Source organism: Microtus oregoni, unplaced genomic scaffold (assembly GCF_018167655.1).
Source record: "Microtus oregoni isolate MIOR12 unplaced genomic scaffold, Mior012 000027F_ref0000203, whole genome shotgun sequence".
Classification (NCBI taxonomy): Eukaryota; Metazoa; Chordata; class Mammalia; order Rodentia; family Cricetidae; genus Microtus; species Microtus oregoni.
The window spans coordinates 2973999-2993785 of record NW_024543086.1 but is presented as its reverse complement, the minus strand read 5'-3'; the positions used below and the strand labels follow the sequence as shown (position 1 = coordinate 2993785).

General features: G+C 47.1%; 1 protein-coding gene across 1 annotated transcript in view; it reads left to right on the top strand.

Annotated features, from left to right (window-relative positions):
- Positions 1–19787, top strand: part of Adam19 (ADAM metallopeptidase domain 19) — an 85210-nt gene that overhangs the window by 23046 nt on the left and 42377 nt on the right. Inside the window, exons 4-5 of the mRNA XM_041676656.1 lie at positions 12296–12374; positions 18122–18198. Coding sequence (XP_041532590.1) covers positions 12296–12374; positions 18122–18198 — 156 coding nt within the window. The remainder of the gene's footprint in view (positions 1–12295; positions 12375–18121; positions 18199–19787) is intronic.

The window sequence follows — 19787 nt, the reverse complement described above, 5'->3', positions numbered from 1 at the left end:
GTTGGGTCCTAGGAAGCTTCCCTGAGAGGTTATTTGGAGCTCAGTCTTTGAGGATGACACAGGGAGATGGGATGAATGGATGAACAGGGAGGAATTCAGACCTAGAAGATACTGTATAAATATTTGGTCTAGATCAAGGCGAACTCAAATCTTCGTCATCTGTTTGGAATCCAGCATTCCTGAGTGGCCTCATTGTTTGAGATAGCTCATTAGTGATGTGTTAAGGTTGATCTCCTTCCACATCTGGGCTTCCAGAGGATTCCGGTGATAGACAACAGCTCAGTATTTCATTTTTCCACTTTTGCCTTTGAGTTGGGTTCTGTTGCCTCTAACAAAATATACAGCTGGGAAAGCAGGAGAGACTTCTAGGAGTATGCTTGAAGATCAGTCATTTGACAGAGACTCTGCTTTGTGTTCTTTGAATGGGAAGTGCCCCCCCACCCCCGCCATCTTTGCCAAGTAAAGAGAAATGTGGATTGGTCCCAGGGTGTGGCTATGTATCTGTGGAGTCTGTGGATTACGAGGGGCTGAGCACAGGCTAAAATGGTGTCCTCCTAGCTTGGGTGGTGGGGTGCATATGGAGGTATGGGCAGAGCATTGTAAGTCCCACCATTTACTTCCTTTTCTCCCACCTCCAAAAACGTGGCTAAACTCAAATATCCATTCTACACTCCTTGGATATTTGAGGCTGTTTTCTCCCTTTTCGACTTTCTGGTTGGGCAGTGGATCATGACTGTTCTGGGGGGGAGCCAGAACCTGGACTGATATTGTCTGAGAATCTACATTTTATCCAGGATGTATTTTAATTTTAAGGAAGTAAGCTTCACATTCTCTCTATTTAGTGCTGTGTGTGTGTGTGTGTGTGTGTGTGTGTGTGAGAGAGAGAGAGAGAGAGAGAGAGAGAGAGAGAGAGAGAGATCCTGAATACTAACTAAATGGTCTCTGGGTTTGTGTGTGGGGGTGGTGCCCAAATGCATACTCAGCTAAGAGTGAATGTTAGCTTAGAGACCTGTCTTTTCTAGTGGGAGTCACTAGGGGTCCAAGCTGAATGCAGACTACTAATTGAGAATTAACCAATATCCCTGCTCCATTCCCCCCTCTGTGTGTGTTATCAATATCCCTGCTCCATTTTTCTCTCTTTCTGTGTGTGTGTGCGCATGCGTGCACACGCATGCTAGTGGATAGACTTGGCTATTGGGTCTTCAAGTGCCACCCACATTTTTGAAATTTTAATTGTTTTTGAGACAGGGGCATCTCACCATCCTGGAGTTCCCCAGGCATCTGGCCAGTGTGCCCCAGGATCTTCCTGTCTTTGCCTCCCCAGCACTGGGATTAAAGACTCTGTGCCATCGCAGCCAGCTTTTTAAAGATGTGTGTTCTGGGGATGGAAGTCAGATGTTTGTGTTTGCCTGCTGACACTGTATCTCCAGAGCCATCTCCTCAGCCGTCATTAAGAATTCTTCCTTTTGTCTTGCCTTCTCTCCTGTCACTCAGCAAACCTCGCGAGTGTCAGCTGTGTGGCTGGTGTTCTTGGGATTAGCAAGAACAGTCCCTGCCACCAAGGGGCTTTGTGTCTAGTGGAGAAGACACTTAAGCGGTTATAGTAGAACAAGGTGGGCCGCTAGCGTGGAGAAAGCAGAGGGTGCGGTAGAACTGTGCTAGCTCAGGGTATCGGAGGCTTCCAGGAATGGCAAATAAAGGAGTATGGTGTGGTCTAGTCTGCTCAGTGATGGTTAAGTGTGTGCTGCTAGCCCTTGTAAGAGAAACAACAGTCCGAGGACCAGTTGGAAGAGGTGAAGATACCCTCTGTGATTAGGACAGAACAGGAGGAAGGAAATGAAGACAGGCCCAGGGCTGGGGGTGGGGGTGGTCTAGGAATGAGTCTCTGCAGGGTCCTGCAGGCTTTTTTATCTTGAGAGCAGTGGGAAGTAATAATAAGGAGCAGTTAGGACAACTCCAAGTAGTTTTAGGTCTGCTATGGGGACATGGAGAGAGGAGGATAGGTTGCTGAGAGATTTGTAAGGATGGAGTCATGGAGATGGGGAGATATGACAACTATGGGCTGAAAGAGGACGTGGATGGATGCAGGGATCATCTCGTGATTTTCAGCTTGAGTAATAGGTAGGACAATGGTGTCATGTCCCTTGGGTTTATGCTTAGCTTGTAACCGAACCCTGTTTAGGCCATGTTCTTATTCAAATCTTGTTTTTTTTTTCATTAGATAAAGATAAGGATCGCTAGTCTCCACCATGTGTCTCTGCACACGGAGAGACCAGAGATACATAGAGTTATGTGTCTTTCTCCATTGTTCATTGCTACCTTGCTCCTAAAGACAGGGTCTCTCCAAGATGGGAGCTCACTGGTGGTCTAAACTGGCTGGCCAGCAAGCTTCCATGCATCCTTCTGTGTCCCGGTCTCCCAGCAGTGAATGCTGGGGACTTGAACTAAGGCCCTCAGGCTTGCACAGCAAGCCCTTTAGCTACTGTGCCATCTCCCCAGCCCTTCCTCTCCTAAAATTCTAAGTACTTCACTTCTTAGGAGCAGGGGAGTCTCTGCCTCTACCTATCCAGCAGAAAGTTCACTTGGGGACCTCTCTGGGGTCTCAGATTAGCTTTAGTAGCAAACAATTATACCATTGAGTGGGTTGTGCTTGGCTAGGTTCTTCTCAGCTTCTTGACCAAGCTGGGTCTTTTCAGGTCTTTATGACTCAAAGACTTAAGGCTGTTTTCCAGTTGCTTGCATGCCCCCCCCCCATGTTTTCCCACTCCTCCCCCGAGGAGGGGGGAATGTTTGTAGAAAACTGGCCTGGGCCTCAGAGTCTCCTCTTGCATCAGCCTCCCTTGAGAGAGGTCCAGATGGGCCAAGTGGCTATAATGGCCGCATTATATCAAGCATGTTTTTTTTTTTTTCCCCAAAACCTTCTTTCTGGAGAAGGGGATTCTGGGAAAAAGGATTCCTTTGGAGGGATAAAGGAAAGGGTGATCTAAGCTTGGGAGGGCTAACAGGGGCCCTGTTTCTGAAGCTCTTTATTGCTTGACTTAACCAAATCCTAGATTTAGGGTTTACACACGAATGCAAAAGTCAGCGTAGATTCTTAGGTGTGTGATGTGCAAATGTGTCGAGAAGAGTGGAGCCAGGGACTTTTTGACTTCCTTGGCGGGTTACTTAGTCTAGGGTTTGTAACCCGCCTGGCAGTCCATGTTCCCAGCATCTGGGCCAGCCTTACCCTCAGCACCCACACAATCACACACAGGAATGCACGTGCACATATATGTACTCTTCCCTGTTAATTTTATATACAGCTTATTAGAGGAAACTGGAAACTGGCAATTTTAAGAAGGAAGGAGGGTGGGTTGTGACGTGGGGATGGACCTTCTGGGGACTTACTGGTAAAACCTGCCTTCACGTGCTCCATCAGTTCTTCACGGGTTGCTAAGGGTCCTCACTCAACTGTTTTCTGGTGCCTTCATGACTCACCTCCTCTGAGCTTCATCCTGGAAGAGGCAGGTCCCCATAGGGTAGGGAAATGATACCTGCCTTTGAGGACAGAGTCTCAATCCCCTAGCACAATGCCCGGCACATGACTGGCCTTACACAATATTTGTGGTATGAGTGGGGTTGCAGTTATAGGATCCGGAATGCAGACGAGGTCCTGGAGTACAGCCAGGCACTTAAAAGTGTATGATGAAATCTGGATATGAGGAACACAGGCTTTCTACACCCTCTTACCCTGCCTGTGATACAGAACAGGAGCGAGATTGAGCGAACATCCTTCCTCTGCCCAATGCCTGACTTAACTACCACCATTACTGCACATACTCTTGAGTGTCTAGACTGCTGGATTTGGAGACAAATTAGAACTGCCATGTTGATACGTTGCTTTTACCTTTTCAGACCCTTTATCTATAAAAGGGGAAGACTTGAGCAGAAAGAGTAGGATGTAAAGACTCTCCTGTCGTGGTAGATTCATTGGCTTGCATACTTATTCTGTCCCATGCAAACGTGTGTGGAAAGGATACAGAAAGGATATGGTTTGGGCAGGATCAGGGATGATAGACCCTTTGGGAGCTGATGCTGGATGGGGGTACTCTGATAGATACAGGTGTCCCTTGACATGACATGTAGATGCCAGTCCTGGCTTGTGACCAAGTAAGAGCAAATGCCTTGACTGATTCCCAGTACCCCAGTCAGTAGTGCAGAGAGATAGGAGCTTCTTGCTAGAGCAAATTAGGTCACTGTCATCTCTAGAACTTGGCCCAGATGCTAGGCAGGTAGGGACAATGGTCTTCTGTGGTCCAGGGGGCCTTTCATGTTTTGATGCTATTCACTTATGTTCTGAGATGCTAAGAATCATGGATCTTGCATACTTACAGAAGCAACCATCTTTGAGGAGGTAAGTTTGAGGTTCTCAGATGCTGCTCTGGTGTTTTTTTGTTTTTTTTTTTCTTTCAGGGTCAGATATACCTGGTTTTCCCTTCTGCATGTCTTCAGAAGTCTGGTGATCTCTGGAAACTGCTCTCCTCCATTCCCCTGGGGCTCATTCTGAAAGCCCTTCTTCATAGTATGGCCGTCTAGTTTGCACCCCTCCTTCTACTTCCCCCACACTCTGTTAATCCCCTCCCGGCCTCTGTGGTTTCTGCTAATCTGATGAACAACGACTGTGATTATTTACTAAATACCGGTTACCATACAGGCTGCTATCAGGGAATAGTTCTAGCTGTCTAGAATTTTGTATTTCTAAGAAAATTTAATTTCCCCGAAACCGTTCGTAACCAGCCAATTCCAGTAAGCGTCCAGGATGGGCTACGTAGGGTGTCTTATCGGTGAGCCATTTCCTGGGCCCCTCAGATCTCCTGCCAGCTAAACTTGCCTGATCCTGAGACAGCAGCAGCCCTGTCCTATTTGTACAGATGGATAGTTCTCATAGCCACAGCCAAGAGAGAGACAAGGAGAGGATTAAATAAAGATCCCATCAGCTGAAGGATAAATAGTGCTCACCCTGCCATCTGTTGAGCACAGCATAGAAGCAGCACACAGGATCAAGGTGTGTGTGTGTGTGTGTGTGTGTGTGTGTGTGTGTGTGTTCCTTAGATACCAGAAGATACAAATGAGAAGCTGCTGATGGAGAGGAGAGGAGTGCTTCTTTAATGCCTTGTTTAGAGATGTCCTTAGTAGGAAGCCAAAGGCAGAATACCCATCATTTTGGCCTTTTGAGAGCTGGGCTGGTGAGTGGCACCATCTTGCTTTTAGGGTTGCTTTGGACATTGGTCCCCTAGCCAAGGGAGCCCTTGGGTGGGTGGAGGGCTCAGCTCTTTACCATGGGAGCAGCCTTCTAGGGCCCTTCTGCTTCCCCACAAAGGAATGTCTGTGCTTGTGCGCCCCTGGACTTATCAGTGCCTTATTTGGCAGTGGGACTGCAAATCTGTTTCCATTCCTTTAGAGTCAGAGGAAGACCAAGCAGAGTGCTGGTTTGGAAAACTTGGTCCCGAAACAGCTCTAGCTGTCTTTTTCTTCTTAGTTTTACCCTTCTGGAGAACCAAAATAAAAAAAAAAATTCATGTGAATTTTTGATTTTTGTCTATTCAAACTGTGAACTAGCAGAGGCCATTCCATTAGAACAACACTTCCTGATTTTCAGCAATACTTCCAGTGCCAGGAAGTCCTGGGCATTACTGCTTCCCTTTAATGGAAATCTGGAGGCTGTGGCTATAGCTTGATGGTAGAGTGCTTGCCCAATGTCTGTAAAGCCCAGGCTTTCATCCCCAGCGTTGCAATCGATATATCTGCTACCTGAAACACTTCAGTCCCAAACATTTTGGATTAAAGATACTTAATGTGCCGGGCGGTGGTGGTGCAGCACTCAGGAGGCAGAGGCGGGCAAATATCTGTGAGTCTGATGCCAGTCTGGTCTACAGAGCTAGTTCCAGGACAGAGTTCCAAAGCCACAGAGAAACCCTTTCTCGAAAAAAAAAAAAACACCACCACCACCAACAACAACAACAAAACCCTTAATATACAGTGAAAAAGGATTGCTGAGTTGCTGGTTAAACCGTAGGGGAAACAATAGCCTTTAGTGTAATCTTTTCTATTGAATGGAAATCTTTGCAATTCTATAGCCCCTCACTAAGCCTTTATAGGAGAACATCTATTTTACAGGGTTGTGTGAGAGCTACCCTAATTCACTGTAAGTAGTGTACTGAAGTTGGGACCTAGAGAAACTTGGCTGGGCCTCCTAGAGCCTGTGTCTTGACAGTCTCTCTCCTCCCTCAGAGTCCTGTGAGGTTAAAAGGACCCACAGTCATCCTTGCCTTGTTTCGTGTCTTGGAAGGACAGTCCAGTCCAGTTGGCACTCACTTCGAAACATTCAGGGTGTAGATGAGGTGTATGCAGTCATCTCCCTTCGGACCACATAGCTATGAATACAGCTGGACACACTTGTAGACAAGATCCTATTGTAGTGTCTAAAGCAGGGATACCCTTGGTTCCTTTGTCGTGGGCTGGTGTCATTGTTAGATTTTTTTTTTTAACCCACACTTAAAACATTACCTATTTTTATGTTTTGTTTTTTTTTTTTTGTTTTGTTTTTAGGGTTTCTCTGTGTAGCCCTGGATGTCCTGGAACTCGCTCTGTAGACCAGGCTGGCCTCAAACTCAGAGACCCGCCTGGCTCTGCCTCCTGAGTGCAGGGATTAAAGGCAGGCTTGTTTTTAGATTTTTGTGGTAGAGATGAATAGAAGACTAGGAAGGAAACTCAGAAAAATGTCAAAAGTTAAAGTAAACCTAACAGAGCGGGATCGTTCCCAGAGCATGAAAAAGCATCACCTGGCAAAACTGTTAAAGACAGATTTCTTACTAGTCCCTTAGAGAATCTAATTCTCAGCGGGTCCCGGTGGGTTCTGGGGCTTCATATTCTCGTTTTCACAGCCTTTCTTGGTGTGGTAGAGTGATTCGGCCGGATTAAGAGTGTGAAGGAAAAGAAAAGACAGCCACATGACTAACTTGGCCAGGATGAGGGCCAACCCCCACCCCAGGCCAAGCTATAGCGGGTAGCGAGTCTGCAGTGGAGAAAAGCGAATCTGCGAATCTGCCACCCCATGTGTCCATACACTTGGACAGTCTCAGAAGGATGAAATAGACCGGGGGGGGGGGGGCAGAAGTAAAAATAGCCTGGGAAGGAGCAGAGAAACGTTTGTTCGTACTGAGCACAGGGGAAGGGGTTGTTTTTCCAAGGTGGCTTGAAGCTGTTACCACTTTGTACCGGTTTGCTTTATCTGATGGTGGAGGAGGGTGGGCTGTGCAGAGGAAGATGCAGGGTGGTAGATTCATCCGGAGCTCTGAGTTCTTCGCTCCAGAGAGGGGGGTTTTAGCTATGAGAGCCATCTGAAACTCCTGTTAATATATAGTTCTGCAAGCGTGCCGGTGGGCCTTGAAGGCCACAAACCTTAGAAAAGGCTATATGCTTTGGGTCTTGGCTGCTCTAGTGTTTTAGGTTGCCAAGGTGGATGCTGTTCTTCCCAGGAGAGTGCCTGGGGGTGGTGAGGAGGGCGCAGTTTAATTTCTTAGGTTGGCTTCAGGAGATTCAGGGTGTTTTCATTTTTTTTTTTAAAAAAAACTTTATTGATTCCTTGTGGACCTACCTCACATTTTTTTTAAAAAAGAATTATTTATTTTTTCTTGTGTGTATGAGTATTTGCCTGCATGTATTATAATGTTCGCAATCTGCATGCCTGGTGCCTGGAAAGGCCAGACCAGGGTGTCTGATCCCCTGGAACTGGAGTAATGGGTGTGAGCCACCATGTAGGTCCTGAGGAACCTAGCCTGGGTCTTCTGCAAAGAGCAGGAAGTGATTTTAAGCACGGAGCCATCTCTACAGCCCCAGGGCGGAGGTTTTGTTTAGGGACTTCGGGGTTGAGTGACTAGGGTTTGGCCCCTGTTTAGGGCTGCAGTGCCATGTGCTATATGATGACTAAGACGTGACGGAGACCCTTCTGCTGCTCTCTGCCTACCTATAGGCTCCTTAGTGCAGAAATGGACAGGACTGGAGGCAAGAAAGTACGATAGAAATGGTGGCTCTCGCAAAGCCCTTCGGGGAGAGAGGAGGGTGGGAAGCTTGGGTAGGCTCCCCCTCATCCTGGATCTCCATCACACACAAGTTGTTTCCTGAAAACCCTACTGCATGCCAGTGGTAAGAGACAGCTTCCTGCCACTGTGCTGCACCAGCCCCCTCTCAGAGAGATGAGAGAAAGATGTAGTTCGAGAAGGGACAGCTGGCCACTTAGCATCCATGCATCTGGTCTCCTCTCTGGGAAAATAACAGCAAGTTTTGTTCTGAGCACAGTGCTGGGATCTTCCTGCCTGGGCACATGGACATATTCAACCTTCTCTTGGGGCCAGTGGAGAGTCGTTGAAAGCAGTACTTTGCCCCCATTGGTAAAAGTGTAGAGACGGTGATGAAACATGACCCCTTTGCTTCTAGAAGGAGGGACCTTCTTGATCTACATCTATAGCCCATGTAGGGGAAGGGTTATTTGAATAGAACTAGCTCAGCTTGTGCCTAGTTTACCCCATGGCTCTTCTGCAGACATTTGTATCCAAGTTGCCTTGGTCACGACACGCTATATAACCTCAGGGCCACTATCGTTATCATAACGTTGATATACAAGTTGTAAGCAGCGGTTTAGTTTTATGTTTTCGTCTCAGAGGCTCAGAGCAACAGACTGCTCAAAGAGTCTGGCTCTCAGATGTGGGTTGAAATCTAGCTCCACCAACATTGTGGCCGCTTTGAGTTTCCTGGCCCCTGGTCTGCAAAGCAGGAACGGTAAGAGTCCCTACCTCTCAGGTGTGCTGTGAAGGGGCAGAAACAGCAGAGCCTAGCGGTTAAGTGGGCAGGGAGTAGCCTCGTCAGTTTCCGTCAATCCAGGATGTGGTGGAGGCAAGAAGGAGAGGGGGCTTGGATGTTCAGATGTGTATACACATTTCTGAAGTTTTTTCAGAAACTTGTGGTTTAGGGTGTTGGTTCTAGGCTTGTTCTTGCATTGGGATCACCTGTGGGGAGGAGTTGTAAGACAGAAGGCTGGGCCCCAGCCTCAGTTTCTTTTTGACGCCATAGGTCTGGGGTGTGACCCCATATTCTTTGCATTTTACATTTTGCACATGGTGGATGCTTGGGTCTTTCTCTGTTGCTTTCTGCCTTATTTTTTGAGACAGGATCTCACTGAGTTTATAGCTTATTGATTTCTGTTAGATTGGCTGGCCTGCAGATTCCAGGAATCCTGTCTCTGCCTTTGCAACTCTGGGCTTAGCAGACACAGGCTGCTACACTGGGTTGTTCTTAATTGCTCGGAATCAGGTCCTTGCCTTTATGCAGGGAGCCTGTTACCTCCTGAGCCATCTCCCCAACTCCTAACTTGTGTTTTTTTTTTTTTAAGTAGACTTTGTTTAGAAATGGTGGTTAGGTAGCCATGGGAACAGGCTGTACCCTCCAGATTTGGATTCTAGAGACAGGATGAAGCCAGTAGGTGCTGGATACGGCGAGGTCATTTTAAATTCAGGGTGAGAATTTTACTTATGAGAGGACTTGAAGTCAGAGCAGGTAGCTTCAGGAGCTCCCAGTCTCTGGAAGTTTCTCTTGTTGAACGGCTATCTGGTAGATTCTTATACTAGGTAGGAGGGCCATTTGTTCATTAATTCATTAATTTACTCATCCATTTGTTCAGAATAGATGTGTATTGCCTGTTTTGGAAGCTAGTTGGAGCTTTTAAAGACAACCATGGTCCCTGCTTTCAAGGGAGTATGTAGTCTGGTGAGAATCTGCTTTATATTCTCAGGTAATTTAAATATTGAGACTCCAAGAGTCCTATGCCGAGGAGGACAACCCCCAACTAAGCTGCAGAAAAGTCATCTCCTATGAATATGTGGATACCTCAGAGGCTCGTTTTGGGATCCCCCACCCTCACCCCTTTTGGCTCATTTTAATGTTGCCAGATACGTGATTTTTTTCCCCCCTGTTAAGACACAGAATAAGCTTAGAGTGTATTTACCTCAAACACATTTCCTGTGGGAAAATTTACATCTCTCCACTGGCACCTAGGATACGCCATTAAACTCTGAACTTCTGACCAGCCCCATTATGCCGCCTGGGGAAACAACCCAGGAAATGGAGCACAGGGATGAGCTAATTGCTTTTCATCATCTCTCCTAAGTGACGTATGGAGCGAATTAACCGCTGAGGAGAGTTAGAGAAAGAAAGACACAAGTCATTTTTTCTGGGTCCTTCTATCATAAGCCTTGCTAAAAGCAATAGGGAGGCACCAGGGAATGTGGCTTAACGCCTGAGAATACTGGCCTGTCACTCATGAGGACTGGGCTCAATCTTCAGCACCTATAAATCGGGGCACGTTATCACCCATCCGCCCTGTAATTCCCAGCACTTGGGAGGTAGCGACAGGAGGATGGTAACTTCAGGGCTCGTCTTTGGCTGCATAATGAGTTCATTGCCGGCTTGGGCTACAGACACTGTTTCCAGAAATTAGACTAAAATAAAAGCAATGGTGATAATCATTGTTTTCTACCCAGCTCCACTCTGCCGTGCTTGGTGTTCAGCTTGCTACCTGTATCGTTATATGGTTTGATTGAGTAGGTTTATTGACCTCATTCTTGGGAAGAGGAAGCGAAGGAGAGGGACCGTAAGCAGCTAGTGGTTGTAGAGACAGCAGTGGTCAGAGCTGGAATCGAGGCCTCTGTCTTTCAGATCCCAGCCCATGCCCCAAGCCCCTGGCAGGCTGAACTACTCAGAATTTTGTCCACAGTTAACTATATCGTCCGTTGAGTAAACTTGCAAGTGCTGGGAAGACACAAGCTTGGGAGACTTAACGATTGAATTTCCTCCCACCGTGACTGACTCTGCTCTGAATCTTCTGGATGCTACACAGAAAATGAGCTTGAACAGTCCTCTGGGCCAGCTGAGTTTTGGGTTTTTCTGGTTTTACACATGCCTCTTGGGTTTCTCTGCTTCTCTTCAAACCTGAATGCTAATTCTTGAGTCATCTGCCTTCTGACTGCATCCTGGGGTAGGAAGAGTCCGGCTTCGACTTTGGAGCCATGTCCCTTCCCCTGGGAAGTGTCACCTCTTCCAAAATCTAATGTCTCTGCAGACTTCATTGACTGTTCTTTTTGGCCTCAACCTGTGTTTTCTTCTAAAGGAGTTTTGAATTAAGTTTCCTGTTTTCAAAATATTTGATAAGTATTTTTTTTTAATTGCAGCAATATGTAACTTTTCTTAGGAAATCTGCTCTCCCCTGAGATAGTCAGCATTGACGAAGGACTCTTGGCCTTGCTGGTTGTTTTTAGTACATGCATTTGGGGTACATTTAGTTTTTCACTAAAATGGAATTAAGAAATACATTTATTTCTGAAATGCCCTGTGACTTTGTAGATTTTCCACATTTGTATATAAATATGCATTTCTTTCTGTCATCTTTGAATTTGTGATGTTTTGCTTCATTAGAAATCAGAAACCACTTTGCTCCCTGACCTTGACTTTCTGGGGATTAGTTCTGTTAACTGAAACATCTGTTTGGTTCTTTTATTTTTCATTTCACTTTGAGAGAAATTCTAGGAAGCCTATTCTGTATCTCCTTTGGTTAGGGATCCTGAACTGCAGCTTCAAAGGGTCTGTGGCGAGAGAGAAAACAGTATCCACATTTGGAAAAGAAAAGGGGAATTTGTTGGAATGGCGACCAACAGAACTAGCAGGTCTCGGGAGATCTGACCCCAAGAAGAGATAAACAGCGGCCTCAGCAGCTTTGTGGACAGTGACTATTCCTGTCATCTGCTCAGACCTGGCACTCCATTGACTTGTCTAAAACATAGGCCAGGACCAGGTGGACCCCCTTGATCGATAACCCCACCAAAAGCATTTTGCAGAGGTTATTCTCCTAAAGAAAACGTGAGGCACCCGTGCTGAAAGTTAGTATCACAATAGGGTCCCCTGACCCTGGGATATTATGGATGTGGTTGCATGTCCATTTTCTCAGGACTCAGGAAAACTAATCAAGATGGTTGGTTCAGTATTGTCTATTCTATCGGGCTGGAGTGATGATCTCTGGATATAAAACCAATGATAAATTTCCTCCTGGTTTTCTTTTTGTTCCTTGGTTCCTTAATGGCCACCCAGTTTCTTCTAGTTTGGGGCCGCCTTTCCTGGTTCAGGTAAAGTCATTGGCCCCGTCACCAGGAAGATGGAATCTGTCAATAAAGATGCAAATGTCTGTTGTTGTTGTTTTTTTTTTTTCCAGACACCTTTTTGCTCCAGCCTACACAGAAACCTGCTACACTGCAAATGGCAACCCTCAAACCACTACCTTGAAGTCCAAGGTGAGTTACGCATGTCCATCAGCAGCTGCCGTATTTGGGTCCCGCTCTTCGGGGCAGAGGAAATAAGTGATGGAAAGCCCTTCTCTGAAGGACTTATGTCCCCTGACTTAAGACCGAGAGCACAAACAGAAGCTAAGTCTGTTGTCTCCTAGTTGTTTCCTGTCCTTTGTTGGCAAACATGGCAAAGCAAACAGATGGAATGTTTGAGGTTAAATTGCCTTGGTTAAAATCCCTGTAAATCATGACAAAGTAAACATTATTTCTTAGGCCTGTGTTAACTAACCATTCACTAATACTCTCTCTTTAAAAGGAGTAATTTACTCATTGTCCTGTCATCTCATCCAATTAGATGCTGATTAATATTTCAAGAAAATGGAAGGTTTTGTGGAGTTTTTATCATTGTGCATACAAATTCACATTAACATCATACCATTTTAATGCAATTGTAAACCATCAAGAATTTTTTGAGATGGGGTCTAGTTAGACCAGGCTGACTTGGGACTCATAGATCTCCTCCTCGCCCTGTTAGTGCTGGGATTAAAGGCATGCACGGCCATTTCCAAGCTCTATTGAGCTTTGTAAAATGTTGCTGTTGTCTTAATACTGAACATTTCCCCTTCAGAGTTGTTTTTAGTGAGAAAGTTTTGCATATGATCGCAGAGTCATCATTTTGAAAATGGTTTTGCATCTTAATTTATTTCACTTAATTTATACCCTACTGGTGGATGTTTAAGAATGTACATTCTATGTGTCATGATTTGCTGGCTCTTCCCATGGCGATTTCTGTTAGAGTTCACAGGCCCAGAGCAGTGGATCTCAAGCAGAAGCAGCGATTCTTTTTTTTCTCCTGTAAGGCACACTTGCACATGCTTGCTGATGGTTGGATGTCATTAGCATCCCACGGGCAGAAGCCAGGGACTCTGTGAAGCATCCTACTGGACACAGAGCCGGGCCTCATGGTAGATTTATCCCGCCATCGTCCACCCAGTGGTGCCTCAGGGGAGAAGCCCTGGACCAGACCCAGGCTTCTGAGCCTGGGATCATGAGATGTGAAGGGAAGGGGAAGAGCACAAGCTACACTGACCTTTTGTGTTTGGGGTTTCTGAGGCAAGAGACTTGATGTATGACGTAGATGGAGGAGAACAGGAGAGGCTCCTCTGCTTGGGATCCTCTAACAGTATTCATAGAAGTAGATTCTCATGCAACTCCTTCTTCAAATATCTCTGCCCGTGTGCGGATGTCTAACCAGATAGCAATTGGCCGTTACTAGCAGGTTAGCTTAGTTTATTGAACTCCCTGGAATGGGGAATGGATGGGTCCCTTTAAGGTTGGACTTGTCTAAGTACATCTAAGCTACTACAGTAGAGTAGCTGGATTGCTGAAGGGGATGTGAAGGTCAGTGGGACGTCTTCCCAAGATTCTCCTACGTGGGAAAAGAAGTTGGAAGTGTGGCCAGTGACAGCAGCGGGCAGACTGGGCCTTCTCAGGGAAGCTGTCCAGCTGTGACCCACACCTCCGCAGAGCCCCTTGGCCCAAGCTTTTCCCTTCTTCAGTCTTCTGTTCTCTGCTTCCAGGAATAGGAACGGGCAAAGGGCTGGGTAAGCGCCATGTGGAGAAAGCCCACAGCCATTTCAATTTCACAAAAACTCCCTCCTCTGAGTCCAGCCCCTCCCACCTCCACAGCCATAAGTCAAGAATGGGTCTCAGGGCACAAGTTTGCCATGAGCTCATGCTTCCTGCTGTGAAAGCCCCCCGGGGTGGCCCCCTCAGCCCCAAGAGCTGCGGAATGCAATGACTTCATGGCGGCTCTGACTTGCTCTTTGTGCTCCTACGCTGTGCACCAAGCAGAGATGTGTTAAGGGTCTTTCAGAGAAGAGCGGGGGAGAGGATGTCCCCGGGTCCCCTAATTCCCCCTCCTTCCTGAAGGCCCTGCTGGCTGATGCAGATCCTGACTGAACCGTGGGCCAAGATCATGGTTTTCTTCTGTCCACCACTGCTGGATTCTTGTGAAGTCCCCACCCAGGCCCAGGGGGCTCCCAGTCAGCCTTCTCATTTGGAAAATGAGAAACGAAGGAGAAACGGGACCAGAGTGAATCCATAGCTACTCTTGGCCTAATTGCTGAGGGCTGTGCTGGGCCTTCAAATTTAATAGTCGTTCTGGGAATCTTATCAAGACTCACTAGCCAGCCCTGTAGGTTACATCCCTGATCTAGGTCAGGTTACTGGGGGAACAGGTCTGGGGATGTGTTCCAACAGCCAGACTTACAGGCGTTGGGATCTGAAGCCAGGGCTGCGGTCTTGGCTTTCACTAGCTGTGTGGCCTTAATCAACCCTTTGGACCATACTTGAGTCCTTTTGTTATTTTCAATCGCAGAAATTAGTTGTAACTGACTCAGTGCTCTGGAAGGGTGAGATGAGTCACCGATTTTTATGGGGATTTATAACTATTATTTCTAACTCCGTGTTTTACAGTTGAGGGGATTGAGAAGAGGAAAAGTAACTTGGCTCTGCTTAAAAAGGGCAAGACCCCTTTCTAGATGGTAGAACAGCTTTAAGAGAATCCAGTCAGGTGCTGATTCTGCATTGGTTGGGAATGGTAGCGGACTGGGTTCAGGGCCAAGTTGTTGGGGTTCAGGTTTTCACATCTACTGATCTTAGCCCGGAAACTGGGATCCCTTAAACTAACCTTTAGTTTCCCCCTTAAACTCCTGGGAATAATATCTGCCTCATAGAGCTGGGATCAGAATTAAAGTACAGATAAGCAACTGTTATCAAGCGGTAGGAGCCTGCTGGCTGTTAGCGCCTGCAGTTACTAAGAGTGAGTGACAGGTACTCTGTCACATGTGTTTGTGCCCTCTGAACATTATAAATAGCACATGACAGTTGTAGAAACATGCCATTGCAGAGAGTACGGGGGAATGTGCACACTACAGCCATCAGCCAGAGTGCTGAAGAGGTCCAATTCTTCCTTAGCCATGTCTGGATCAAAGTTCTCGCTACTTGTGAAGGAACCAGCAGGGACAGTGTTCCGCCTTTATTTCTGAATGTTTAACTCTCAGTCATTTCACTGTCTATGAGCCCTGCTTTCCTTGCGAAGGCCTGGTTCCTTCTCCTAGGGAGAACTGACCATTCTTCTCAATGTTAGTGTTCTACACAGTGGGTTTGTGGCCTCACTATTGAGTTCCAAGGACTGGGTCTAATACTTGATTGTTGATAGTCTGCCTTCAGTTCCCCTAGCCCAGATAGGGGAAGATAGGGAAGCCATGTGACAGGTTGGCCTTTGAAGGCAGTGGGACCCTTGGCTAGAGATCAGGCTGTGTTTATGTCGCCTTCCTAGGTGTAGGGGATGACAAGCAAAGGAAAACAACCCATCACAGTGGTTTTCTTCTGTGCTCACATGAAGGTCAGAATTTGACTTGGTTAAAGTTCAGCAGTCTCTGATGCCAAGAGGAGGCTGTTGTTGTCCATCCTCCTGGCTGTGTGTCAGTATGAATGGGCAGGTAACCAGCGCTGCCTGACAATGGATGAAACGGTACCTGTGATCCAGAGAAGGAGCCCAAAAGGACTGTGGGCTTGGCTTGTGCTTCCTGACTTAGCTGTATGGCTCAGATGAACAGGATGTAGAATAGAAACAGTAAATGTTGTGGGTGTGGGTCAGCCCTTTCGGTGGCCTTTTAAGTCCCCTGAGGCCATGTTTTATCTTTAGTGAAAGAATGTAATGAAAACCTGGCTACTAATGTTTGCTGTCTATCTTTGGGATAGGGAGCAGTCCAGCCAGCTCCTTTGTATAGTGATGCTCATGACCCTCCTGAGGTTGGAAGCTAAAGATGTGGGAGGCCAGAGGAGTCATTTCCACCGCTGGTCCATGTGGGTGCCTGGATGTATGGCCGGTTTGGCTGTGCCAAACAGCTTAAGTATAATTACGGAGCTCTTTTCAGGGTTAGAGGTGGGAGGGAAGCGAACTCAGATATGTGGGTTTGCCTTCTGGATACCCCCCACAAGGAAACAACTGCAAACAGCACATTCTGGAGATGAGGCCCTTGGGTTGTTTGTTATACAGGGCTAGTCTGGGAATTTGTGACTGCCGCTTAAACTCAGGGTGTTAGGGAAGCCCTTTTAAGAATCTGGCTTTATTCCCAGTTTTACCTCTGTCTGTTCTGGCTGACTTACCCATTCCGACCTCTATTGCTGACCACCTGTTTTGGGGAGGGGGACAGTCTGGTATAGCACATGGGCACGAGGCACTCTTAGAAGTGCTCTTTCCTGGTTGCTCTGATTAGCCTAGTGAGCAAACCCTTCTCTGCTACCACAAACTTTTATCCATAGCTGTGTGCGTTTGACATCTGTATCACTTGCTTTTTGTTCCTGGGATAAAACACCATGGCTAGAAGCAACTTACAGAAGGAGTTTATTTGGGTTTAAGGTTCCAGAAGGCTAGTCTATAATTGTATAGCAGCAGGCAGCCAGGCAGGAGGCTGAAAGATCACATCTTCAGCCACAAACATGAAGCAGAGAGAGCAAGCTGGAGGTGGGGGAGGCTATAAAACCCCAAATCCCGTCCTCCAGTGATGTACCTCCTCCATCAAGGCTGTACTACCTACCCGAGTAGCATCCCCAAGTGTTTAAATACTTGAACTGTGGCGGGGGTAGAGGAGGTACATTTCTCATTCACCACAGCTTCCTAATTAGCAATGACTTGCTTCCACAAGGCTATAAACCCCAGGGACTAGAGCTGTGTGTCCATTTTCTCACTGCATCTCTGAAGCCTTGCCCAGGGCCTGCATGTGGTGGTTCTCGGTGTTTATAAAGATGGAAAGCTCCAGCTGGTTTTGGGGGACCAGACGCCTGTGAGGCATCATGACAAGAGAATAGCGTCAGGTGTCATGATAAGAGAATAGCGTCAGGCGCCATGACAAGAGAATAGCGTCAGGCGTCATGGAGCTAGGGTCTCAGGAAGGAGAGACCAGGTGTGGAGGATTCAGGGGAGAAGAAGCATCTTGAACTGTGTTCAGATCTTGAGGCTGCCCTAACAAAGTGTTGTGAATGGGGAGGTTAAAACAAGAGAACTTGGTTCTCTCTCTATTTTGCAGGCTAACCGTCCAACACCAAGTTATTGGAAGGGGTTGTGCTCTCTCTGTAAGGCCCCCAGGGAAGAGTCCTCCCTTTCTTCCTCTAACTCCGTAGTGCTCCTTGTCCTGTGTTACATCACATCCGTCTTTGCTTCTGTTTTCAGGTGGCTTCTCCCCTTATATATCTTTTGTGTCCTTTCTTCTGATAGGTAGATGAGGCCATTAGATTTATGACCTATTCTCATCAATTGTGACCACATTTTAATTTAATTTAATGACATGATCATAACCCTATTTACAAATGAAGTTAGATTCTAGGACACTATCCAACCCACGACAGTGAGCTACAAAGGCGACATCAGTGAGAAACTGGATCTTCCAGAAGACTGTTCCCTGAGTCTGAGTCAGACATGTCAGATCTGAAACTGGGTTCTCCAACCTGTGAGCCTCGACATTTCTGTCTACTCAGTAGGACCGGAGACATCTGTCCTGTGCTATCTCTTAGGCTCCTGTAAGAACCAAACAGAGGTCATTTGGAAGCCTTTTGCAGGTTATAAGATCCTGCAAGGTTGCAAGATCAGGCTTGGTAAGGAACTAAGCCGTCACCTGTCATTCATGAGACATTAACATCATCATGTTTATCGGCGCCATTTGACATGAGCACTTTCTGTTTGCCAGGATCACTGCTTTTACCACGGGACCGTGAGGGAAGCAGAAGAATCCAGCGTCACGCTCAGCACCTGCCGGGGAATTAGGTAAGAGACCCTGAAGCTGCTGCGGATGAATGGTACACTCCCCAGGAAGATGGGCAAGGTTAACCCAGGGCAAGGGCCTTGGACAGGAGGCCCCTGGGCATGTGTCTACACTCTGACAGGGGCCAAGCTTGTGAGCTGTCACACAGACACTGGGTTTGGGTTTCCCTTTCATGACGAGTTTGATGTGCTAAAATCTGAGTTCTCTTATTTATGGATGGTACGGCTAACGAGTCAAGAGAAAACCATGACTGGAAGCTTAGCATCAATAAAGAGCTGTCTGTCGGGTGTAACTGGCAGGCAGTGAGTCACAGTAGAAAGAGGCATTCTAATCCATGGCGGGGAGGCATGGGAAAGCCCAGGGGTGTGAAGAGACAGAAAGCTGGGGGCGGAGTGGGTTAGTGCAGGGAAAGAGTGGATGAGCTTGGCGCGCAGGCTGAGGAGTGGCTGCTCTGTGTAACTTCAGTAGCTCTGGGACATGGGGTCCATGAAGTCGTTTGGTACCCAACCCCATGGGTAGGTGGATTGTGACCCAGAGGGAGAGAAACCAAGGCAAGATGGTAGCTGGGCCCTGGGCTATTGGTTGGCTTATACTGAAAGGCACTGTAGCTGGCGAAAATGTCTCTCTAGGAGTTGGGTAACCATGAGGGGACAGTTCCTCCAGGGTCAGTGAGATCCTAGAAATGAAAGCGAAGAGAGACAGAAAACAAGTGAGATGTTGGTAGACTTGAAGCTGACGTTCCTCATTCCTCCCACCTGTTCACTCCATGGTAGAAGACCTTTCAGGTTGGGTAGCCAGAATCGGAACATCAGGGAAGAGAGGTGTAGCAAGGAAAGAGAGGAAATTTTCGAGACAGAAAATCAATTGGAGAGTTCCAACTAGATGAACCAAACCACCTACGTTTGAGTCAAGAACAACACGTGTCTGGTGGGAGGTGGGAGAGGGCATCACATCCCATGGAGGCAGAGCCACAGAGGGTTGTGAGCCACCATGGGGATGCTGGGAACGCAACCTGGGTCTTCTGCAACTGCTGAGCCATCTCCTTAGCCCCATGCTATATCTTTCCTTGCTTGTTTGAAAAATCTGGGCTCTTATCTACACAAATGGCCTATACTGCAGGGAACGTGAACTCAGGGTGCTAACTCCAGGAATACCAGAAATCCTTGGTTGGTGGTAGCCAACTATATGCCGGGGGCAAGGCGCTCACTACTGATAAACTACCTACTCAGTGTTACTACCAAAGGCAGAATTGGGAATATGAGCGGGCTCACTGGTGGCTCTCAGGAGCTGGTAGGAGGTGGTTTCTTCCCCTTCTTTGAATCAGTGGCTGCTTCTGTCATTTGTTAATATATGCCATGTCCTACACTGGCAGATGGCGGTGTTATAATTTTGTGTCCTCAGGGCACCAGTGATAGGTATGGTGGAGACTACGTGTTTCATTGATCTTGCAGCACTTCACAAGATGTGTTCCAGGACTTAGCTTTTCCCTGCCCCCAGATATAACCGAGGGCCCTTCTGGCCGCAGGTCTCATGTCTGTTTATGAGTTGGTTCACATTTGTGTGGCGCGTTGCCCGAGGGAATTAGGCAGGA